General features: G+C 45.1%; 1 protein-coding gene across 1 annotated transcript in view; it reads left to right on the top strand.

The window, feature by feature from the left end:
- The window catches only part of TTC3 (tetratricopeptide repeat domain 3), a 155620-nt gene that overhangs the window by 43953 nt on the left and 85176 nt on the right, over positions 1-26491 (top strand). Inside the window, 6 exon segments of the mRNA XM_068270424.1 lie at positions 805-867; positions 1666-1720; positions 14121-14283; positions 14543-14594; positions 16096-16171; positions 18494-18607. Coding sequence (XP_068126525.1) covers positions 805-867; positions 1666-1720; positions 14121-14283; positions 14543-14594; positions 16096-16171; positions 18494-18607 — 523 coding nt within the window.

Genomic DNA, 26491 nt, shown 5'->3' with positions numbered 1-26491 from the left:
TTGTTACAGAGTCACTTTAAGTCCCTTGCTGTCTCGCTGGGTGGCTCCTGTCCCCCGCAATACATCCCAAAAGCCCGGCATGAGTCATGCATACGCGGCCGGCCCTGAAAGCATTCTGTGCAAGCGCAGACTGCTCTCAGCCGTGTGAGTGCGACAGGGAAGTGCGCCTGGCCGGCCCGCGCATGTGCCGCGAAGCGTTACTAGGCCAGGCTTTCGGACCGTATTGCGGGGACAGGAGACACCCGGGGAGACGGCGATGAACTGTAAACCTGTAGCAGCCTAGATGTAATATCGTTTACTGAAATTCCAACTTGCGGTACTTGAAGAAAAATGGCAATTACGCTCATATGCTGTTTCAGCTTGCAGCTAGCCATCAGTGTGTAAAATGTCCTGAAAACTCGTAGCTATTTTCTCAGCTGTAGAATACATTTTCACGCTCTCTGAAGTACAGATTACTGTGCAATGGTTCTGTTACCTCCGTACTCCTGCGGGAGTAGTTGGCTTTACAGAGGAAGAAGCGGCTTTGTAGTATTCACCTGCAGTATGTGCCTAACTGACACGCGATTGGCATTGTGCTGTACGCAAGGTTGTGGAAAGGTTGTAGTGGTCTCTGCAGATAAAATCCATGTAAAAAAAAAATGAAATGTTTGCAGTATTGCCTGTAATGTGTGAGCTTGAGGTTTGCTTGTATTTTTATAAGCAATGTAGAATACTATATCACTTTCCGATGTTCCTTTTATCTGTACATGTGGGGAAAAACTTGACAAGCAAAATTTGACTTTTTTTTTTCTTCTTCCTTTATAGCCCTGCAAATTATGTCCTGTATGGCAATCGGGCTCTCTGCTATATGCGCTTGGGCATTTATGGGTGAGTAGTGGGAAAATCTAAACCTGATTAACTGCCAATATCTTCCACTAAGTGCGACCAGACAATTTGCTTGTTTTTGGCCGAAGCGTGATTAGGCATCGTTTTTCTAGCAGGCTTTATTAGTAATCGAATCAGCCGGATATTGATGAAAAAAATAAGTGTCTGGCTACCTTTAGCAATGTCTGCAGATGATCTTGCATTTACTTGTGGTATGCCCTGAAGTTACTATAAATATACTGTGTATGTATGTAGTTTGCTTTTTTTTTTTTTTTTTTTTTTTTTTTTCCTGGTATAGTATGGCTGACCTTGCTGCTTTAAAGGAAACCTAAAGTGGAATAAAGGTGGCCAGCTTAACTTACCTGGTGCTTCTTCCAGCTCCCTGCAGTCTTCATGGTTCCTTTCAGTCATACCGCTGTGCTCCTCTAAAAGCTGCATGCATGGCCCCGCGCTGTGCACCTCCTGATTGCGCCCCTGTAGTCAGCAGCATTCTGTGCTTGCGCATTTCATAAAAATTGCAACTCTGCATGAACCAAATGCTCCTGTGAGCTCATTTGAAGCATGCGCATTGGCCTGCGGCTGGCCCAATCAGCCAGCTATCAGAAGGGCACCGGGTTTGGCCAGAGCGGAATGACTGTGAGGGACCCGGACGACTACAGGGGGTTTGAAGAAGCCTACTAGGTAAGTTAAAGTGGGAACATTTTTTTCACTTTAGTTTCCCGTTAATGACAAATCAGGCTTTGGAAAGTTTTTCTTCAGGTTTTTAACAAAATTAATTCTTATGACTTGTTCATGTTTCAGCAAAGCAATGTGTGATGGAAGGAAAGCGACTATTCTGAAAAGTAGCTGGCCAAAGGTTAGTGGAAGTGTTAATTCTAATGATTGTAAATAGGAATGATGCGAATTTAATTTTCTTTGGATTTAGACCTATTTAGAAAGACTGAAGTCTTTGAACCAGGATAGACTGCCATGCAGAAATGTCTTCTTTAGTCTTTGTAGGCAGTCTATTGCAGAACTTGTTTAATATGTCTGTAGGCTCCTTTCATCCACTGATGTCAGATTACTTTCAGGGGAGCAGATACTGTCCACTTCCTGCACCACAGACTCCTTGCTACAAGCAGTAATCTTTTCAGGAAGATTTTGTCTGTGCCCTGCCCCCTCCCAGTTTGAATAGCAGGATGATGTAGGCCCCACTCGGCACTCCCTGACCATATTACACTTTGAAGGCAGGATTTTGGCTGTAGAAGTTTCATTTTACACAGATAAAGTAACCTTTCAGCATTCTGATTAAGTTCAAGTACACCTGGGCTGATATAGAGGTTATATAGAGATTATAGAGGTTGCCATACTAATTTCCTTTTTAAAGGAAACTGAAGCGAGAGGGATATAAAGGCTACCATATTTATTTCATTTTAAACAATACCAGTAGCCTGGCTATCTTGCTGAGTTTCTGCCTCTACTACTTTAAGCCATAGACCGTGAACATAGATGTGCAGATCAGGGGTTTCTGACTTTGTCAGAGCTGACAAGATTAGCCACATGCTCGTTTCTGGTATGATTCAGACACTACTGCAGCCAAATAGATCAGCAGGATAGTCAGGCAACTGGTATTGTTTAAAAAGAAATATGGCAACCTCCATATCACTCTCACTTCAGTTGTCCTTTAAACGATGCGAATTGCCTGGCTATTCTGCAGACTCACTGTTTTAAAACGTTCAACCAGACTCTGAACAAGCATGCCGGTTAAGTGGTCTGACTAAAGTCTGAGACTAAACTCTGCTGAGGTGGCCATTTTGATCAAGAGACAAACGTGTACAGGTGTTACATGTGCGAGTTTAAAGATTCAGCACACAAGTTCTTTAAACAATGAGACTCTTGAGCGAATTGTTCCCCCACCGTACTGGTCCATCGTGCTCCCTGTTGTCCCGCCCCCTAGTAATAGTAGCATCTGTACACCGCATGTTTCTTGCAATGCTGCCTGCAGGAATGAACTTAATCCATACTCGTGGTACTAAGCCTTGTGCGCACGGTGCATGGTTCTCGGGCCAGGTGACTGGTCAGGGCCGCCTCTGCCGAGATTTAAGAGCAGTGTTTCTCATCCTGGGGTCTGCAGACCCCTGGGGGGTACATCGGCACTGTCAAGGGGTCCCCCAGGTGCTGCAGACAAAATGGAGGATCTCGTCCCCCAGGAGAGACGTGGCAGGCTGTGTCTGCAGCAAGGGGCGCAGTAACTTGATCAGCCCTGTTCCCACATGGACTCCTCTTGCCAGGCTCTCCTCCCCTCTCAGCGCTCTAGTCTTCTGGCCTTGTCCTTTCTCCATGTTTACCCGGTGGTGCCTCTCATGACTTCAGAGGTGCCGCCGGAAGTAACCATTGCAGGAGGAGGTGGTGAGAAGACCAGAGTGCTGTGAGAGCCCAGCGAGAGGCGTCCATGCAGGAGCGGGGCTATGTAAGACTATGCTGGGTTACCACCTGGCTATCTATACTGGAGCACCTAGAGCTGGCTATCTATACTGGAGCTCATAGCGCTTGCTGACTACACTGGGGCACTCACCACCTGTACCTGGCTATCTATACTGGAGCACCTATACCTTGCTACTTACAGTGGGGCACCACCTGTACCTCTGTAACATATACTGGGGGCACCTATGGCTGCATACCTATACTGGGAGACCTATACCTGGATACCTCTACAGGGGGCACCTATGCCTGGCTAGGACAGGGGGACAAGAGCTGACATAGAGGGGGACAACAGAGGGGGAGAAAAGGGGCACAGGGGGAACAGAGATGATACGGGGGAAATGAAGTGACACAGAAGGGGACAAAAGAGAATGGATTCAGGTTAAAGTGAACCAGAGACGAAGCACCTTCATGTATTTTGCCATATATATATGTGGGAATGTGAGAGAAAACACCTACCCTGCTCTCTGTTCCATCCTTCACCGCTCAGCCTGCCTGTTATCAGCCCTGATAAAATCCCAGACTGAGCATTCAGTCTGGCATTGCTACGGTATCAGTATAGCCGAGTCTGTCTTTTCAAGCCCAAGCTTGCCCCCTTCTGGCTCTGCTATGACTCAGCTGTAATGATTCCTGAGCAAAGCCAGACTGAATGCTCAGTCGTGGATTTTATCAGGGCTGATAACAAGCAAGCTGAGCAGTGATGAATGAAACGGAGCAGGGTAAGTGTTTTCTCTAATGTTCCTACTGATTTATATGGTAAAATACACGACGAGGGTGCTTCGTCTCTGATTCACTTTAAGAATGGACACAGTCCCGATCTCATTTGTTAACCAGGGACTACCTGTATTTTGCTAGTATTTGGCTCCTCCCATATTGTCATGGCCACTCCCACTTTTTCACCATGGTGCGCTTTCTTCGGTAGGGGGTGCATTTGCTTAGGGGTGACCCACAAAGGGATACATGTGTTGAAAAGGTTGAGAACCACTGATCTAGAGTGTATAGCAGCCCCAACTGCCTTTAAATAATCTAGAGGAGGGCAGTGTCCTCCTACTAACCCTGCCTGCTATGTTGTGCGCTGCGCTGTTGCGTCGTCGTCCCCCCCCCCCTCCATAGTTACTAGTAACTGAATGGTGTGTGCAGGGCTGGTGCTTCCATAGGGGCAGCCTAGGCAATTGCAGCAGGGCCCTGATCTGCCTGCCAATTTTTGGTATGTTTTTCAGACTCAAACTATTGCTGAGTCCCGATTCTTGTAGGCAGCACAAATTGAGCATGTGTGTGCAGAGCTTGTATACATAATGTTTACGCTGGCCATACATGTAGCGATATTGCGGCCCGATTGACTATCTGATTCAAAAATGTTATCGAATCAGATAATTTGTTAAAGCAACAAGGATGCCAGTGGCTAATTTTGGGCTGAAATCAGTTGAATGTAGAGATTAACAAGCTGGCAAATCTCATCTGACGTGGTGAATTGGGTGCATGGTGGTAACACTGCCCCTATGTAAATATGGCCATGTATTGTAAATCTTACCTGCTCTAGCTACGGTTACTCTTGGTCTTGTCCTCTGTCTCCCCCCAGAGGTGTCACCTGCTATATGTTTTACATTGCGGGGCAGGTTTGGCCAGGTAGCGTTACGGGGCTGATTGCAGAGTTCATTCTGAATTGACTGGGAATCGGCCTGCGGTGTATGGGCAGCCAACAGATCTCTCTCTAATCGGGGAGAGATCTGTCTCAGTCGATCTGGCCAGCCCATACATCGCTAGATTTTAGATCGGAGCAATTGTTTTTCCCAGTTATTTTCATGTGCCCATACTTCTAGCACTTTGACAGATCTGATCAGAGAGAATCTGTTGGCTGCCCATACACCGCGGTCCGATTCCTGATCAATGTTAGCATGAAATCTCTTGGGAATTGGTTTCATGGACGCTGCCTCGCCCACGGCTCCCCAAATGTTTTATGTGCCCGTGCATTTATAATTTTACCTGTCACGTTGTCCTTGACTGTCCATGCTAATTTCCGAATTGGCTGCCCATGTGACTACCGGCATTGCATGTGGGTACACCAGGGTTGCTCTCACGAGTGATAATACCTGTAATTCAAATGAGGTTTAATTGACGCAGGTGTGCGTCGGATACAAGGGGTTATTTACCCATAATTCCGCTGTCCTCCCTGCGTTCCAAACAGCCTGCGCGCGTCCGATTGGTCACTTTGCAAGCCTCACCACTTCCTCCTTCAAGCCGGAAGGAGGTAGTGCGCCAGTGAGGCTTGCAATCAGGGTCATAGCAATAGCCATAGTAGCTGCTATGGGGCCCTGTAGCAGAGGGGGCCCAGGTGGTACTTGATGTATTCGCTAATTACTTTCTTGTGTTCCACCCGCTTACTTTCTCAATGCCCATGGACTATGTGCAGTTTAGATTTCACGAGAATGTAAATTGCCCAATTTAACTTATATCCTTTGGGTAAGGGCAGGTGGCATTGCTTAAGCACCCCTACATTTGAGGGCCCCATGAAAGTTTTGCTATGGGGCCCCATAATCTCTAGCTACGCCACTACTTGCAATGCATTACTCGTGATGGCAATCCTGGGATACAAGCGCACCACATGCAATAATGCCCGCCGTTGCGTGGGGTGCCAATGCAGCAATCGGGGCAGACAGTGGCAGAATCTGTGGATGGTGTGACAGGTAAAGTATAAAATACACAGGCATTGCAGGGCACATACAAAAAGTGGAATAAAGTGGGCAGGGGTTTCTGTGTCCCCATCAACTACCTTATCGCACACTGAAGCCTCCACGCACCTGATCAACCAGGTCGCCCTGAGATTTCCCAGCATGTCCAATCTGTACATGCAACCAATTTTGGCCTGACGATCCAGCATACCCTTGGCTGCACAGATTTTCATCCCATTAGATAACAATGATGGAATCGGATGGTCGATCGCTTGCCAAGTCACCTGATGTACGGCCACCTTTTAACCTCTTGCCGACCGCGTCACGCCGACGGGCGTGGCCGCGGCGGCAGCCCCAGGACCGCCTAACGCCAATTGGCGTTAAGTCCTGGGGCTCTGTTTTGCAGGAGATTGCGCGCGCATCTCCTGCTTGGGGGGCGGAGCTCCGCCCCGCCTTCAGTCTCCGAGCGGTTATTGCCGCTCGGGAGACTGTTAGACGGCGTAATTGCCGTCTATTTACACTGGCAGCGCTGCATCCGGCAGCAGCAGCCCTGCACTGGGGACAAGAGAGCGATGGGCTCTCATAGGCAGAAGCATATGACAGCCGATCGCCGTAATTGGCTGGCTGTGGGGAGGGAGGGAAGGGGTTTAAAGTAACAGGCTTTAAAAAAAAAAAAAAATGTATTCTAAAAAAATTATCATGGGGGGAGCGATCAGACCCCAGCAACAGAGAGCTCTGTTGGTGGTAAAAAAAGGGGGGGGATCTTGTGTGCTGTGTTGTGCGGCCCTGCAGCTTGGCCTTAAAGAGAATCTGTATTGTTAAAATCGCACAAAAGTAAACATACCAGTGCGTTAGGGGACATCTCCTATTACCCTCTGTCACAATTTCGCCGCATTAAAAGTGGTTAAAAACAGTTTTAAAAAGTTTGTTTATAAACAAACAAAATGGCCACCAAAACAGGAAGTAGGTTGATGTACTGTATGTCCACACATAGAAAATACAACCATACACAAGCAGGCTGTATACAGCCTTCCTTTTGAATCTCAAGAGATCATTTGTGTGTTTTCTTTCTCCCTGCAGTTCTCATGCACTGAAGTTTCAGGCTGCTCTTTTTTCTCCTGCAAACAGCTTTGCCCTTGTCTGTAATTCTTCAGTATGTGAAAGCCCAGCCAGCTCCGAGGACGATTTATCCAGCTTGTAAAAGATAAGAGAGAAGCTGCTCTAATCTAAATAATACACAGGCAGTGTGCATAGATGGGCCTGGAATGGGGAATCCATAGCAGAACCACAACACTGAAGAACTTGGCAGCCTTCCAGACACAGGCTGACAAGTCTGACAGTGGAAAGATACATTGATTTATTACAGAGACTGTGATAGCAGAAAGTGCTGCAGTAAGCCAGAACACATTAGAATAGCTTTTGGAACTTGTAGGATGATAAAAAAACAGGATGCAATTTTTGTTACGGAGTCTCTTTAAAGCTGCAGTGGCCAATTTTACAAAAAAAATGCCTGGTCACTAGGGGGGTTTAGCCCTGCAGTTCTCAAGAGGTTAAAGTGTTTTTGATTTTGGACACATTTTATAAATAAAGTGTGATCGGGGGTACAATTTCATTTAAGGTGCCCATACATTAGAACAAATATGGGCAGATTCGACCAAGAGACAAATTTATCCCCGATCAAATATGAATTTGTCTCTAATCGAATCTGCCCATACACTACAGGCAGATTCCCATCCGATTTCAGCATTAAATAATTACCCGCCGCGTCCCCCAAAATGTATAAATGTATGTTGTGAAGTGCATTTATACATTACCTGTCCTGTAGCAGCTCGCCGGGTCCATCCATCCATCCATCCATCCATCCATCTCAGCGGGTAAGCCGCATACATGCTAGCGGCGCATATGACGCCTTCATGATGTCAAACATAGCGCCGCCGGCGAGATGGACGGAAACCGTGTGGAGGCTAACACCGGACAGGTAATGTATAAATGCACTACACTACATACATTTATACATTGCGGCCGGGATTTCGTTTTCGTCACTTGTTCGCAATTCGGCTGCCGCCACACACCAGACCAACCAACTTCGGCCCTACATTTTCCAACATGCGCAATCGACTGTGCGGCCAATTTGTCCCGAAATTGGTCGCTTTGTCAGTCGGGCATGCATAGTGGCCATCTGTCCGGATTTAGGCCGGACAGTCCGGTTTTTGGACGGCTTGTCCTCCGTCCGGCGCAAGGCCAGGACGGACAGCCAGATGTCCTCCTTTTTGGACTGCCCGGCCCGAACTCCGCATCTCCTGAACAGACAGTGACGTGTGTGACGTCACACGTAGACGCCGGCGCACGCACACTGCACCACCGCACAGGCAGCGGGAAAAGGCAGCCCTAAGCTGAGTTAGATGGCCCGGGTGACGGGGGGGGAGGAGCTGACGCACGCGAACCAGGCAGCCGCAGCCCTTACCCAGCCAGCAGTTTGTGTGTGAGTATGTGCCGCCCGCTCGTGGTCACAACTCAGAGCCAGCCCAGACAGAGAGCCTCTCTGAGAGGCAGTCGCAGCCAGCAGAGTGCTGCGGCCCGCTGAGAGATACAGCCACCCAGAGCCAGGTCAGCACTGCTCAGCCAGTGCCGCTGCCGACCCGTGGGTCCCAGAGTGACTCCCACCTCGCAGACACACATCCAGGATTCCAGAGGCAGAGCCACTGCCTAAGTGCCTATATCCTCCACCCAGAGCCACTCAGGTGAGTGAATTGCTGCCAATCTCGTAGCATTTGTGTGGAAATCTGCTGCCAATCTCGTAGCATTTGTGTGGAAATCTGCCGCCAATCTCGTAGCATTTGTGTGGAAATCTGCCGCCAATCTCGTAGCATTTGTGGGAAAATCTGCTGCCAATCTGGTAGCATTTGTGGGGAAATCTGAAATCTTCTGCGAATCTGATTGCATTTTGTGGTCGGGTGGCCCTCCATCATGTGGACTATTGTGCGCCACTGTCCTCGGAACGATGTCCTCCATTTCAGGGTGTGATGTCCTCCTTTTTGGGGTTCTGCAAGTGGCCACCCTAGGCATGCACTTGGCAGCACCAATTCTTATCCAATTCGATTATAATAATCGAATTGGATGGTCCTTTGGTCGCCTAGTATATGGCCCCCTTAAGTTGTATGGGAGTCAGTTAAACTTGTAGTTGCAACAGTTCGATGACTCAGTTGCATTCTGTACCGGATCATCAACATTCCGGTGTATGACGAGCTCTGCAGTGCCTCACACTCCCTTGCTCTTTGTTCCGGGTAACGGCCGCACGAATTGTTGATGGGTTGCAGAACTTGTTAGTTAATTCACATTGAAAACTGTCTTCATTTTCAACAAAATGGCTGCCGATTTAGTACGGAACAAATCATTGTTTATCTGTTTGAGAATCATCAGATTGTTCTGCACCGGTGCTCTCTTCTAAGACGGGGAACTGGTTTTCTGCAGGAAGTTTTCAGTGACACGGCTGCGATCCACCAATGAGGCCGCTGGGATCGGGTCACCTGACCGCTCCCCCGAGTTCGCTCAGCCCGCGGAGTTTCGTTTCCTCTTTGCGGCGTTCGCGTTTAGCTGACTGTTGATCCTGCTGTGACCCGGCCTGGCTCGAGGAGAACGGCATTGACTGCAGCTTGCACTCCTTTTGTCATTGCACGGCCACGGTGACACCGCGCGGGGGGAAAGCAGTGTGCAGGAAGGTGTGTATACTCCTAACTCAGCCTGCTTCCTGCTCTTTGCTTTACTGGAATATAGAGATTCGAAGTTCGGATCTTTTCAATGATTCTTTGATCCGAATCTCGGATCATTTTACAAGGGAAACATTCGGGGGTGAATTACAAGGGAAACATTCGGGGGTGAAATGACTAGCGGGACAGAAGGGGCAGGGGGTGGACACTAGTGTTGTCCGGATCATGAACGATTCGGATCTTTGACCCAAATCTATTTTGTGAGTCGAATCATCCGAATCATCAAAATGAATGATTCGGAATTTCGGATAGAAAAAGGGGCGGAGCAAGGAGCGACACGCCCCCTCTCAGCGGGCAGCGGGGTCCTGGAAGCAGAGCAGAGATGGATCGCTCTGTTGGAGGGGACTCAGAAGAGCCAGCCTTGCAGGGAAAGGTAGAGGGGACATGGGTGCCACTGCCAGATATGTGTAGAGCACACATACTGGCTATAACGTGCTGCTCATTACAGGCTGTCTGCTGGTCCATAGTTGTGCACAGTGATCACATTGGAAACTTTTGGCTCAGCTCAGCACAGCTCAGTAACTTTGCAGGCACTGTGATTGCAGCGCAATATGATCCTCCTAAACAGCTGCACTTTACTTTGGGGAATGCTTTCTTTCACTGTGCGACGTTTGCATGCAAAGTACACATGAGCATATAGGTGAAATACATGTAAAGCATATGATTGCAGCATGTGGGTATTGTGTGCAAGCAAACATTTCTGCTCTCTGCTTGTCCCTCCTCCCTTTTCTGTTCACTCCCTGCCCTCTGTCCATCTTCTCCCCTTCTCTGTGTCCACCCCCCTCCCCTTCTCCTGTCCTGCTAGTCATTTCACCCCTGAAATGCTTCCGTAGTCAAATGATCCGAGATTCGGATCAAAGATCCGAATCTTTTCAATGATCCGATTCGAATCCTCCGGATCATTGAAAAGATCCGAACTTCCCATCTCTAGTGGACACACAGAGAAGGGGAGAAGATGGACAGAGGGCAGGGAGTGGACAGAGAAGGGAGGAGCAGAGAGCATAAATGGAATACAGGGAAATGGTCAGGCATATCCATAGCTCCCGTCCCTCTTATGGAGGAACACTGCCGCTTTGAGGACCCTGTCCGTTTTTTTTCTTACTAATTTGTCCCCCTTTTAGGACTGGAAAATGTTTAATATACTCTAAACTTTATTGCCATCCTTTAAATGTATATATTTATTATATTAAAGTATTAATATGAAGGTAAATGAACCAGGATATAGAGGACTTTCAATATAAAAATATTAAATATAAATTTTTTTTTTTATAGAAATCTTTGCTATATGTGACTAGGGGTGTGGCTTAAAGAGACTCAGATAAACAAAATAAGTTTTATATATATATATATATATATATATATATATATATATATATATATATATATATATATATATATATATATATATATATATATATATATATATATATATATATATATATATATATATATATATATTTTACCTCGGGCTACCTCCAGCCCCATCTGCATGGATCGCTCTCACACCGCCTCCTCAATCGCCGGTACCGGGTCCCGTAACTTGGGCCAGTCGACGCAAGCGCAGTGCGCTCCCTCCATACTGCGCAGGTGCATGCATAAGGCAGGAGACTGAGGGAGTCTCTGCGCATGCGTACAACTGGCCGAAGTTACGAGACCTGGTACCGGCAATGGAGAAAGCGGAGGACGGCGGCATGGGAGCGATCCATGCAAATGGGGCTGGAGAAAGCGCCAGGTATATATAAATCTATTATTATTATTATTTATTCGTCTGAGTCTCTTTAAAGGACTTACGAGGCGAAATTAAGAAAAAAAGTTAATCACCTGCCTCATCTTTTAAGGCACGGAGGACGCCGTTCGCTCCCTCCGTGCCGATCCGTCGGGTCCCCCCCGCTCATTAGCCCCCTGGGCCGGCTGCCGACCCCACGGCCGGGGTCGGGCTCTCCTGCCTCTCGTAAAATGGCCGCTTGCTGCGGCTGCGCAGTCCGCATAGCTGCGAGTGTGGCTGCGCAGCTCTAGGGCCAACCCCCCGATCCACGCTATGTAAAAGATGAGGCAGGTGATTAATTTTTTTTTCTTAATTTCGCCTTGTAAGTCCTTTAAGTGTCCCTTTTTCTTATTAAAATGTTGGGTAGTATGCATATGATTATGGTAGGGTTTAAACTGTGAGTACATCTAAAGGGACAATTAAGGACATAATTATATATTCTGTAAAGCGCTGCAGAAAATGTTGGCATCTCTATGTAAATACATACCAATATACATCAATATATAGAGATGGGAAGTGTTTCTGATGCTGAAACCAGGAGAATTCTCCTAAAAGTGGGCATCCTGAATCATTTTCTGCATTCTGCTATATGTCGCTGGAGTTCCTCCGTAAAAGTCACACTGCCAGTCTTTTGAGGGACACCCTTCCAAATATTTAGGGCGCAGTCTACTTAATTGGGGAAACTTTCCATAACACTTGGGCATCACTCTGCCTTCATAGTGACAGGATTGCTGCAGGGGGGCTGGTAGAAGCTCCAGTTAAGTTCAAACTTTTTTTTTTTTTTTTCCCTACAGTTACGGTTCCCTTTAACACCACCACTTAGTATTTTGGGGGTGGGGTAACAGCTCAATTTATGGGTACCTTTTGCTAATATTTGGCTCACTCCACCTGAATAGGGGAAACAACCTAATATTTGGGAGGCACTCATCATATTTGTGGGATTGCCTGTGTAACTATGTATTAATGGAAGTAATTTTTTTTATAAGCAAAGTCCTGGGGTTTAATCATATGCATGAATTACTGGAATGTTATAATACCTTTACATAATGATATAGCTTTCATTGAATACATACACCTGCAGGTTTGTGAGATAACCTCCATGTACAACCCAGTACAGGCAACTGAAAGAACTTTGTTTCTATGGCTGGCTTTTGTTTGTTTTTAATGTCAAGACTGGGGGAGGAGCTCCTGCCACAGCTGCTGGTACAGGGGCCTGAACAGGAGGTGGGGCATTGTTTACTCTGTGACAGACCTTTCCTAGATATGTCAGTCACATGCATATTGTGGTGCTTGACCATATAATGCAGTACATTGCACTGCTGATCTATAGAAACAGTTTCTGAATGTGAAAAGACATGCAAATCTGTTTGTTCAAAGGCTGTACTTTAAGCTTAAATGTTTATAACTTTAGTCCAGTTTTGAAAGCTTTGAAAAACGAACCTTTGTTCCGTTGTAATTTCTAGTGTGAGAGGGCAGAGATGCACCGCCGAACGCTTTTTGATCCATTTTCATTTTTTTAAAATGCTCCCATCGACTTGCATTAAAGGACCACTATTGCAAAACGTAAAATGTAAAAACATGTTAACGCATACAAAAAAGGTTTCTTCCAGGTTAAAATGAGTTACAAATTACTATTCTCCTATGTTGCTGTCACTTACAGTAGGTAGTAGAAATCTGACGGAACTGACATATTTTGGACTAGCCCTTCTCTTCATAGGGGATTCTCAGTATTTAATTCTTTACAAAAGCACTGCCTGGAAAGGATCTATACAGAGATGCTGGTCGCCTCACCATCTGTTTGTACACTATTCTGGCAGTTTGAATGAGCAACTGCTGTTCACTAAGTGCTTTTGAAAATAAAGAAAACCCTGAGAATCCCCAATGAGGTGATGGGCTAGTCCAAAACCTGTCCGTTCTGTCAGATTTCTAGTACCTACTGTGACTGAGACGTAGGAGAAAAGACAAATATAGCACATCTGGAAGAATTTTAAAATTTTTAGGGATAGTGGATACTGGTCTTAAAGTACATGTGAATATACACAAATGAGAAGTACATTTCTCCTAGAGTAAAATGAGCTGTAGATCATTTTTCTCATATGTTACTGTGACTTACAGTAGGTTGTAGAAATCTGACAGAACCAACAGGTTTTTAACTAGCCCATTCTCAGTGTTTTTATTTATATTTAAAAGCACTTAGTGAATGGCAGTTGCGCTGTCCCAACTGCCAATAAAGTGTGCAGGGAGTCTGGCCAGCATCTTTATATAAATCTTTTTTTAGGGAGTGTCTTTATAAAGAACAAAGGCAGTGCTGTGAATCCCCCATGAGGAGATGAGCTAGTCCAAAACCTGTTCTGTCAGATTTCTACTACCTACTGGCTCATTTTACCCCCACCCCCCCATTCAGCTATTCTAAGGCATGTGAATGGGAGTGTTTAAAAAAAGGGCTTGGTAGTGTGGCACAGCTCTGAGAAGTTTTATAATATTGAATGGCTCCTGCGGACCTGAGAGCCCCAGAGTGGTGATCTTCCAGGACTTGTTTGTAATGGACCTGAGACATAGGGGATTTATTTAGTTGTTGTGCTCTTCTTTTTCCAGGGTCATTACCGGTTTTGTGAAGCTATGTATACAATGGGAATAAAAGAGTTTGCCATTCGCTCTAACGAGAGAGCGCAGAGGCTGTGCAAAGATTCTCCTGAGGGAATCCGTGACCTGGTCCAGCAACACAAGAGGTTTACAAATGCACTCCAGGAGGACATGGGTATTTTTGCTTTCAGAATCATTAAAAATCACTGCTTTTCTCTTGTATAAGTGGATGTTCTCCAGCACAAGATGTCCTGGTGTTTTTGACTTTTCAGAATATCTGACTGTGTAACAATAGCTGTTCTCCTTGCAACCAGTCAGTGCTCCCCTTTTTATATGATCTCACCATGAATGGTAAAAATTGGTTACTAGGAGAGCAGTTGAAGTTGTAATACAGCCAGACCAACTTTGTCTAACAAGCTCCTCCTTTCTTCCAGACAAATTTTACGCAGAACAGCAACTGAAGAAAAACTCTACTGACGATAAAAGGTATGCCATAACTTTTGTTAAACTAGTTGTGTGTTTGCTGGTGCTAAAGTTAACCTGAAACAGATACTTGCCTCAGAAGGGGGAAGCCTCTGAATCCTATTGTGTGACAGCATGTAATCGCCTTTCAGGTTAAAAAGATCAGTTGGCCCCCCCAACATCCCGGCCACAAGTCAGAAATTTAGGTCTGACTCAAGTATAACGCGACCCCCAAACTTTTCTTTGAATCGGACTTCAATTTCTCGACTTCTAGCCAAGAGGTATACCTTCTTCTGCTCCTCCTGCTCCACAAGCCCAACTAAACCTAAACCGGACCAAAGCTGATACTAATAGAAATCTGGATTAGGAATGAATTTCACTGGTGTTTAGAAACAGAATGTTTTTCTTTTTTCATTGGTCAGTGCAGCTGGCTTCCTATCCTTTAGGTAGGTAAATCAAGGATGACTTTGTGACTCCGAGGTAGGAAGAATAATATAGTTAAAGGGGAACTTCAGCCTAAACAAACATACTGTCATTAAGTTACATTAGTTATGTTAATTAGAATAGATAGGTAATATAATTTTTTACCCATCCTGTTTTAAAAGAACAGGCACATGTTTGTGATTCGTGGGGGCATGGGGGCAGCCATCTTTTTGGTTGAAAGGAGGTGACAAGGAGCAGGAGTCACAGTTCCAACTGTCCTGTGTCCTGATCACCCCTCCCAGCTGCACATGCTAGGCTTCAAATGTCAAATTCAAAATGTAAAAAAAAAAAAAAAAAAATTTGCACCAAAACAGCAGAACGAGAGCAACAACATCAGAAATCCCATCATGCTTTGCACAGCATCAGGGGAAAAAAGCCCGGGCAGTTTTCTTCTGTGCAGCTAAAACTGAGGCTTGGATAAGAGAAACAAAGTTCTGATGCTGTGAAACTGTTAAACACCAAGCCTTTTCAGTGCTGCTGAGTCGATTTTTAGTCCGGAGGTTCGCTTTAAAGGATGCCAGATGTGAATAAAGCTAGTGAAACTGGGGGAGCAGGCATATACAATCACCACTCTCCCCATTCTCCTCTCTGCCTCCGCATTATACCTAAATGCCCCTCCGGCAACCTCCTCCGGGTCGCCAGAGTTGGGCACTGTTGCGCTGGCTGCACGTGTCCTGGCCGAGAGCGCTCTGCGCATGATGTCACAACGTTATGCGCAGTGCACTCACGGGAGCGCCCTGCAGGATGTGCCCAGCCTGCGCAGTAGTGCCTGTCTCCAGCGACCCGGAAGAGGCTGCTAGAGGAGCATTTAGGTATAATGCAGGGGCAGAGAGAACCAGGGGAGCGATAGGCATCAGGACAGTTGACATTACATGTCTATAGCTTTAATCGCATCTGATATCCTGGATCTAGATTGCAACTGCAGTGTCTACTTGCATGCGATACAGAATATTTATTTTTTTTCTTAGAATCAAGCCAGGTGGTAACACAAACATGTTTGTGTAAGATATAAAGATGTGTAATGAATACTTTTCTCCTCTAGGGCTGCAGCTTCCGACCACATGGAATTTAAAAGTATTCATACGCAAACCTTTCTTGGCCAGTTATTTTCTCCACAGGTACGGTATACATCCGCCTTCCTTTATTGCCTGTCTGGCTTTTGCTGTCTGGTTGAACAGCTGTTTAAAACACGATATATAAAGGGAACCTAAACTGAGGATATGGATTTTTCCTTTTATAATACTAGTTGCCTGGCATCCTGTTGATCCTCTGTCTCTAATACTTTCAGCCACAGCCCCTGAACAAGCATGCAGATCAGGTGCTCTGACTGAAGCCAGACTGGATTAGCTGCATGCTTGTTTCAGGTGTGTGATTCAGTCACTACTGCAGCCAAAGCGATCAGCAGGACTGCCAGGCAACTGGTATTGTTTGAAAGGAAACCCTCTCAGTTTCGGTTCCCTTGAAGATGTTTGCAGATTCGTGTTGAGCCTTTTTAAACAGTCTTTGAACCTGTAAGTGAAAGTAATTTGAATTCGGTTTATATTTAAAATGTTTTCTGAAAATGTAATAAATAAAGGTGTTCAAACCATAAAGCAGAATTTCAGTATTTAAAGCGGAATTGTCAGCCATATAATCAAATGTCTCTGCTGTAATCTTATCTCAGTCGGCCTGGCTCTATTTGGTACATTGCCGAGGAGATGGAAGCTTATCTCCCCTACCACATTCCTGATCCTCACTGATTGGCTGAGGGCAGTTCAGTGTGACAGGCTGTGATGCCCATTTCTGCAGAGGCTGCTGAAATACAATCTATGCTGTGCTCACGTGTTTACAAAGCAAGCTAGATATAACCGTGCAGTTTCTAGGAGCAAAAGAGGGAGAGAATGGTGTATTGGCTTCAGTCAGAGGCAGGAGAATGCCTGGAATTGCTTTCTCTTTATGAATTATATAAAAATCACTGAAATCAAAACCTGGAGAGTACAATACCTATGTAAGTAGAACAAGTATTTATCCATTTAGGTGTTTGAGGTTTTTTTTTCCCCTTGGATACTACGGCTGTCTCTGCTGCTTTAAAAGACACTGAAGCGAAAAAAAATAATTGATTTGTATGTGTAGTACAGCTAAGAAATAAAACATGAGGAGCAGAGACCTAAGTCTAATGTTGTTTCCAGTACAGGAAGAGTTAAACTCCAGTTGTTATCTGTGCACTAGAGCCATTGAGCTCCACTACATTCAATGTCTCAGAGAGCTCTGTCTTCTGAAGCTTGTTATCTCAACTATCACTGTATTCTCTTTTTCTCTTCAGAGGACAGTTGAAAAGTTCACTAGCCTGCTCTGTAAAATCATTTAGAATGCTGAGTACTGTGTAAACTGCTAATATTAGAGGATGATGCAATGTTATATAAAAAAAAACTATTTTCTTTGCTACTAATGTTCTAGTAATTATCTGTACTACACAACCAATTCCCTATATAATTTTTGTAGTTTATAGTTTGGTTTTTTCCGCTTCCGTGTCTCTTTAATGCTAGGAATACAGGTTACGTTTGCGTTCGATTCTCCGTGCGATTTGTTAGCCATTCGATTCCACGCTTGATTCTCTTATCTTCCACTTGTTTTTCTTATCTTTTTTTTTTTTCCATTCACTTCTATGAGAAATCAAGCGGAACAGAATCGAGCGGAGAATTGGACATGTCGGAATTTATAGATCACGTGGAGAATCTGATGCGGAAAACGTAACTTGTATTCCCAGCATAAGATCAGGCTATTTATCAACGGATTGGTCATTTGTCTGTACACGCACGCTGGTTTGAGCTTAGCCATGGCAGATAATAAAGACCGCTTTGGCCGAGAATTCTCTTCACTCCCCCATGTTGGGAATCCTCTTGTCCCCCTTTCACCCCTCTCTGTAGCAGCTGTGTGCTGTCGCCCAAGGGATCGTTTGTGACAGAGATCCTCGGTGTGTATGGGGCTTGGTGACAGTGGTGGTGTACTCCTAGATCAGACAGACACTTGGCACCAAAAAAAAGAGAAATAAACCAATAAGATTGTAAGCTGATTACATATTTACATGCTCTCCACTAGCAGGTCATGTGCTGATATGCAGAGCAAATTGGTTTTTGTAGCCACTTGCTTTTTACACTCAAACTGGTGAAATTCAGTAAAGGGGCTATAAAATCATCCTCTGACACTTTCTACTGCCATTCAGAGGTGACCCTGAACTTCAGGCTGAAACTGCAGTAAATTTTCCCTGACAGTTGAATTGATGAGAATAGCAAGCGATTTATGAAGTCTTAATAGGTAAACATTTTACCCTAATCTTCTGTTTATACCTGCATTATTAATTTGATGTTTTCAATAGACTTAAGCTGTTCTGAGTTAGAGATGGGTTTTTGTTGTGTGTACTGTGACTTCACTAACTAAGCAATTCTTGCTATCTTGTACAGCCCCCCTCACTGCGTTCGAACCGCAGGCGCACCCGGCGTGAGGACTTCTTTTCTGCATCAAGAACTACTGAAACCTTAGAGAGCTTCCTGGAGCAGCAGAGGACATTGTCGGAGGTGAGCGTGAGTCCTGGTGGCACAGGGAAGAGGTTCAGTGGTAGCAGGAGGGGGACACTGGGGTACAGGGAGACACTGTGTTCTGTTACTTAACAAACCCACAGCCCCAATCTTGTTAAAGTAGTAAAGTTTTTTTTTTTTTTTTTTGTTTGTTTGTTTTGTTTTTTCCCAGTTTGTTTCATCTTAAAGAGAATCTGTATTGTTAAAATCGCACAAAAGTAAACATACCAGTGCGTTAGGGGACATCTCCTATTACCCTCTGTCACAATTTCGCCGCTCCTCACCGCATTAAAAGTGGTTAAAAACAGTTTTAAAAAGTTTGTTTATAAACAAACAAAATGGCCACCAAAACAGGAAGTAGGTTGATGTACAGTATGTCCTCACATAGAAAATACATCCATACACAAGCAGGCTGTATACACCCTTCCTTTTGAATCTCAAGAGATCATTTGTGTGTTTCTTTTTCCCTGCATCTCTCATGCACTGAAGTTTCAGGCTGCTCGTTACTTCCTGCAAACAGCTTTGCCCTTGTCTGAATTTCCTCAGTATGTGAAAGCCCAGCCAGCTCAGAGGACGATTTATCCAGCTTGTAAAAGAGAAGAGAGAAGCTGCCCTAATCTAAATAATACACAGGCAGTGTGCATAGAGGGGCCTGGAAGGGGGAGTTCATAGCAGAACCACAACACTGAAGAACTTGGCAGCCTTCCAGACACAGGCCGACAAGTCTGACAGGGGAAAGATACATTGATTTATTACAGAGACTGTGATAGCAGAAAGTGCTGCAGTAAGCCAGAACACATTAGAATAGCTTTTGGAACTTGTAGGATGATAAGAAACAGGATGCAATTTTTGTTACGGAGTCTCTTTAATGTGATCAGTATTCTCAGGTTCTGGTCAGTTTGCCTTCTTTCTCTGACCTAATGCTCGGCATACACGGACAGTTTGTTTCCTTAACAATTGAGCCGCTGATGGCTCCATTGATAAAATCAGACAGGTCCGATGACCCGCCGGACAGATTCCCCGCTCGATCCCCGTGGGCGGGCAATAGCGGGGAATCGAGCGGCTGATAAGGCATGCCCGCGCATAAGCTTACCGTGTATGCCCAGCATAAAGTTCCAATATGGGGTGAAGGTGAGCCACTTATCATCTCCACCTTCCATGTAGGTCAGGACCGTAATATGGCCAGGCTGAAGTGTCACCTATACATAATCCTTTTATCCTATCTCCATTCCTGGGATCTACAAGGATACCTACCTTCTGTCAACCCTGCTATATTATCCACCCATGGGTTGATCAGATAATAATAATCTGTCACACAGACTCTAGCTACAACAGGAAGGGTAGGTGCTTTTGTAACTTTCAGACCCATTAGTTTATTTAATAGTCTGTAATGCTGGGAATACACGGTACAAACCGCTCAATTGAGCCATTAAATGGCTCGATTGATGATTTCCAACGTGTCCGATTGATTCCGTGATTCCGTGCTCGTTACCGCAGGCGGGACAAAGGAAAAAGATAAGGAAAACTAGCAGAAGATAAGAGAATCACCCGCGGGGACAAGTGGGTATCGATCTGGCGGCATAATCGAGCAGTACAAATGTACCAAATGTATCAAACTGATCCGTGCTGCCCTTTTGCAGCACGTTTCTAGTCCGTTTACTTTTTAAAAAAAAAACTTGTCTGTGTCCCATGGGGGGGAGGGGGGGGTGGTTGGACACCCCCCTCATCGGGGTCACCGCTTCTGTGCTCCCCCTCCAGCTAGTTTCCTTAAAGTGAATGTTTACCGGTAAAAGAAAAAGATACTCACCTAAGGAGAGGGAAGTCTCGGTCCTAATGAGCCTTCCCTCTCCCCTCCCGGTGTCCGGTCCCGTGCAGGATCCCCCGTGGCAGTATTTGACCAGTTCGGTCAAATACTGCCACTTCCGCATGCCTTCGGGAGCTTTCGGAGGCCTTCGGGAGCACTCGGGCTCCCGATGACGCGGCCGCTCCATACTACGCATGCGCGAGCGCCCTCTATGACGCGCTCGCGCGTACGTAGTATGGAGCGGCCCGTCTTCGGAAGCCCGAGTGCTCCCGAAGACCTCCGAAGTCCCTGCGGCGGCGGACGCGAACGGGGGAGCCAGCGCAGCACCGAGGGCACCGGGAGAGGAGAGGGAAGGCTCATTAGGACCGAGCCTTCCCTCTCCTTAGGTGAGTATCTGACTTTTTTTTTTTTTTTTTACCGGTACCCATTGGCTTTAAAGGGAACCTAAACTGAGAAGGATGTGGATTTTTCCTTTTAAAATGATACCAGTTCCCTGGCTCTCCTGCTGATCCTGTGTCTCTAATACTTTTAGCCACAGTCCCTCAACAAGCATGCAGATCAGGTGCTCTGACTGAAGTCAGACTGGATTAGCTGCATGCTTGTTTCTGGTGTGGCTCAGCCACTACTGCAACCAATAGACAAGCAGAGCTGCCAGGCAACTGGTATTGGTTAAAAGGAAACATCCATATCCCTCTCAGCTAAGGTTCCCTTTAAAATCAGGCAAGCAGGGAACTCGCGTACTTCTTGTTCTACCGCTCGCCCGGTGACTTCCTGCAATGCCGCCCACTAAAGTACTGAGGGCGGCATTGCAGGAAGTGACCCGACAAGCGGTGGAACACAAGGAAGTGAGTGATTTCCCCTCTCGCTGCTGGCTTGATTTTAACAAAACTAGCTCGAGGGGGTAGCAGCCAGGAAGGGGGGACCCAGGTCAGGGGGGCAGTCCCACCACCCAGCCTCTGTGCCCGCTGCCCCCCCTTCCTGGCTGCTACCCCCTCTAGGCTACCTGGGGACACCTATGTTGTTGAGGGGATTAGTAGGGGGTAGACAATCCGGATCTCCCTCAGTTTTTGTGTGCAAAATAGCCTGTGAAGAGGGAGATCTTTTTTTTTTTTTTTTTTTTTTTTTTTTTTTTTTGTATTTCCTTTCACTACCCCGCAGTGTATCTGGTGTTCTGTGAAAATCCTTCAAATCTGGACTCTCCGTTCAGTTTTTCAAACCATATCCTGCGGATCCATTTTTTTAAAAGTGTGTGAGGACAGCTGCTATTTTTAACGATTGTATCCATGGCGCCGGTTTTGGTCTGGGCCAAAAAACTGAGCCACGGATACATTTTTTTTAAAAGTGTGAACTGACCCTATTATAGTTTTTGGGGCTTTTTTTTTTTTTTATGTATCGGTGTGTAGGAATGGGTGGCAGTCAAGATCATACAGTGGAGGCAGCCTACCCATACTTGTTAGTAGGCTGCACTTTAAGTTCCACACAACATATAATCTTTTATACTTCTACCCAATAGAGAAATAAAGCAGATCGTGAAAAACACAAGTTGAACCACGTGCCCCATTGATCAATTCAATATATATGTCTAATTTCTTCCCCAAAGGAATCAATCACTTGTGAGTTATTCAGACTCCCTGAACCAGACTTGCCAAAAATCTGTTCTACCTCCTAAAATGTCCTGCCAAAGGACAGAGGCTACCTTTTAGTCAAACAAAAAACAGATTGAAGAAAGAAGCAACAGTGTCTCGGAAGTGTTAGGGTTCCCATTAAGGGAGGGGTAAATCCCGTACTTACCGAGGTCTGTGTGCTCTATCCCGGACGCGAGCCCCCAGCTAAATGGAATTGGACCTTCAACTGGACACATGTTCTGGTCAGTGGTTAGCCTTCACCGTCAGATGCATCTGGAGACTACTCTTATGAAATGACAAGCACACACAGAGTATGGTATCAAAGAATTGTCTGAGCTTTATTCAGAGACACAAGGGTTATATAGCCAACATGGGGTGTGCCAAATAGCTCAACTGCACAAGTGCAAAACAAATTATACATCCTAAGTATACATATATGGTATCACAGTATCCGGGAGGCCAGGTGCTACATGTTACTGGAGAAATACAAAATAACGAGTTCCTGTTTGCGGTTAGGCATGTTTTTGATTCATTACAGATAAGAAATTACTGTTTACGGTCTGCGATTAGGTCGTTGTGACATTTAAGCAATAATGAGCTAGTTTTATTTCTTGGATAAAATATCATAAGAAAAACTTACATGTAGCTGCAAACTGAACTTCAAGTAATTACAAAATGGATGAGAGACAAAATGGAGGCAGTTTCTCCTTTCACCCCTGAACTGAGGTGGTGTGTTCATTTCATTTATACCATTGTATATATGGTGCTGTGACATCCTTTCTGTCTAGTGGTCCCCACTATACTCGGTTGAAATCTTCGACTGGTAAAGAAAATTGAATATGGATGGGGAGGAAGTGGCAGCTCTCCTAACCCCCCCCCCCCCCTCAGACCGTGCCCACTTGCACCACCACTCCAGCTTAACCACTTTGCATCCAGACCTTGTTTTCCCCTTATGGACCAGGGCAGTTTTGAAGTTTTAGCAATGTCCCTATTTAATCAGCCATAATTTTATCCCTACTTACGACACCTAAATGATCTATAGGTTTTTTTTTTTCCAAGACAAACTAGACTTTCATTGGCAGTATTTTGTTCCAAGAAAAATTAAGGCGAACCTGTTAATTCAGTCATATGGGTTTTGGAATGTGTGAGGAAACTGCACTGTGCAGACACGCTGGGTAAACTGCATGCAGATAGTGTCTGGCTACATCCAGGACTCCTTGGCTGTGAGGTAGGTGTGCCATTATGGTGTACCTGCTATGTTCTAATATGATCCAGGTAAGGGCTACAGACTTTGTTGCCTTGATTTGGGAGAAACAAGGGTTGATGTATTTTAGTGTGACTCATTCCTGCCAACAGTGATATGAAGACACAATCCAGTCACCAATTCTAACAGCTGATTGCATGTTGACAAATGCATATTAAGAAGGAACAGGTGGTAGCTTCAGAATCCTGATTTTTACCTAGGAATTGCCACCGATTGTATTGATTTTATATTAGATGGGCACAGCCATAGGCCTTATTCAATTCACATGTTTACCTAAGATATCTGCAAGGTGATATCTTCACATCTTATCAATAAAATGCCTTTTAACCCACCAGCAAGCAAGAAAATATTTTGACAGTACTTTTTCACCTTTTTTGGTGCTTTTTCAATTGCAGAGTGCTGAAAAGTTATTCTAAACAGAAGATGGGAGTATCTCCTAGGAGAAAACTTAGGCTACATACACACTTGAGATAAGTCTTTGGAAAATCTCATACCAATTTTACCCCATTCCATGTAGTATGAGAGCCACACGCTACACAGTCTATTCTATGGAGCTGAACTCCCCATCAGATAAAAACCTTTGCAAGATGCTGCACACACAGATGCTGTACACATTCAACAGATCAATATCTGCAAAAGATCAGTTCCTGCAAAAGTGCCATTCCTGCAAATTGCATTCATAGTCTATATCTGCAGATCATCATACACACCTTGTTTAACAGACATTCATCTGCAGATCTGAAAATCCATCCTGGTGGATCTGATCTGCAGATGAATGTCTGTTAAACAAGGTGTGTATGAGATCTGCAGATATCATAGAGTATGAATGCATTTTGCAGGAATGGATCTTTTGCAGGAACTGATCTTTTGCAAATACTGATATGTTGAATGTGTGCAGCATCTTGAAAAGGTTTTTTATCTGATGGGTAGTTCAGCTCCATAGAATAGACTGTGTAGTGTATGGCTCTCATACTACATGGAAGGGGGTAAAATTGGTCTGTGATCTTTCATTTTCCAAAGACTTTTATCTCAAGTGTGTATGTAGCATTAGAAGAAGTGAATTAAATAAGGGCCATAGACTCCTGGCTTGGTACACATTGCAGCTAATATTAAAACAAGTTGTTCTTGCTTATCTTGTCCACTACAGAGCACCTAGAGGAGTTTATGTAGTGGAACAGTAACCCAACAAACACACTGCATAGTACAGTTTTGGCTCCTTGGCCTCCCACATCCGTGTGTGCATGCACGCATGTACGTACGTATGTTACACCCTTGCCCCTTGATACTGAGGGTTTTGCTTTTAAATGTAAAGAACTGGTACTTCGGTTTGTTTGCAGACTGCACCACTAGTGCATGGTAAAGTGTGTCATCTCTGCTACACTGTAGACCCAGTGGCCTGGGTACAGTGGTGGCAAGTAAGGGGAATGTTGATTCTTTGGGCCCCACAGTCCTGGCTGATTTTTAGGTACACACAGCGCCCCAGTGGTGATGAAGAGAAGATACAGGAGGAGGTGTGCCAGGGGATAGGTAAGCATACGCTCTGCTGCAATACTCTGCACAGCCCAGGGCAGCGCACTTTTTTTTTTTTTGGGAGGGGGGGGGGGGACTGGCCAAGTGTCTTCTGGTTGGTTGACCTGAAATCAAATGCTGATATCGCTGCGCAGCTGACTGCCCCAAAACAAGCGACTACTTTCCTTCCTGTCGGCTTGATGGTTTGCGATCACATTAGTAATAGTTATTGTAATGCACTGCAGAATGAGGTGCCACCACCAGGGATTAGGTGGAATTCCCTGTAAAACCCTCCCTCCCCCTCCCCCCCCCCATCCATTGCAGGATGTCGCTGTGTAGTCGTGCAATGATTGGTCAGACAATGTGTCACCATAATAGCGTGTTGAACCTGTTCTTGTGGTGTTTACTGTGTCCTATGCTGAAACTTGTGCTTTCAGAATGTTGACACCAGTACACCAGTATTAGAGTAAAGGGAAGCATACCAAAATATTTTGTTCTGTACTTCTTATTGGAAAACAGGCAAGTTAAACAAGTGAGTGATGGATAACTGCATTTATTCTTAGCACAGGCTGCCCTGAAATGTTTCCAAGGCTTTGAATAGTAGCAAATAACTGGCAGTTTATGGCATTCTGGTAGGAGCGATGACGACTGTGGCATTGAAGGGGTAAAAGCTACATATTTGAATGACAGCCTGTAACGCAATGCAAATAATTTTCATTGGTTTCGCTTTAGACGAGTGCTGTGTTAAACACAACGTTGGCACTAGTTCAAGGTTCTTTCTTGTATGGTGGGGGAGAGGCCTGTATGAAATGGTTGTCAGGCGTTTTTTGGCTACAGACCTGGCAAGGACATCATTCCAGGAAGATGTGAGGGCAGGCAGTGAGTTTTGTAGTGTTTATACCTGAAGTCAAATGAGATTCTGATGCGAGTGTCATGGTGAAAAAGAGCTTCATGTGGGCACTTGTTGTGCTTCTGAACCTTCTGCTGATTGCATTGCTTTTGGTTCGGGAGACTAGCAGTATCCTAGCTGACGGCAAAGGGGTATGTACTGTAATATTTCTATATTACTTGTGTATAGTAGTAACTCTGCCTTGATTGTTGTGTGCTTGCTCATCAGCTCTTTACTGATCAATATCTCTGCATTTCCTGTATTTGAATGTATGTAGGTTAATGTATGTTATGCTAACGCGGTACAGAAACACTTTTTTACAGTATTTGAAGGAAAATAGGAGTTACTGTGACTTTACGCCTTTCATTCTGACTTGATGGCTGGCAGAACTTCAGATTGGGATCAGCCATCAGGATTCTGCATGGAAAGCTTGTTATCGGTAGTTAATATTACAATAGGGTTCATAGAAGGGTGTAGTAAGATGGCATCAGCCTCTTCTAATAGCAATGCTGCTTTGCATAATGTGGGCCCAGAATGTTGTCATCAGGATATTCAAAATTATTCCTAGGCTTGGTTCAGGCATCTCGTTCAAATGCTTTTCTGCAGGCATGCAATCAGTATCTCTCCCCCTCCCCCCTCTTTAAGTATAAAATATAGGGGATAACGGGGCGCTCTGCAGTAAGATGCAGAAAAAATCATAAAACAATGTCCCTTAATACATAAACATTATCTAAGTCCACATAAAATTCCTCCCAGAGTCCTTAGGTATGAGAAACCTCTCCCGATCTTCCTG

The sequence above is a fragment of the Hyperolius riggenbachi genome, chromosome 2 (assembly GCF_040937935.1).
Source record: "Hyperolius riggenbachi isolate aHypRig1 chromosome 2, aHypRig1.pri, whole genome shotgun sequence".
NCBI classification, from domain to species: Eukaryota; Metazoa; Chordata; class Amphibia; order Anura; family Hyperoliidae; genus Hyperolius; species Hyperolius riggenbachi.
Note: the sequence above shows the minus strand (reverse complement) of the source record. Positions and strands in the feature narration are given on the sequence as shown.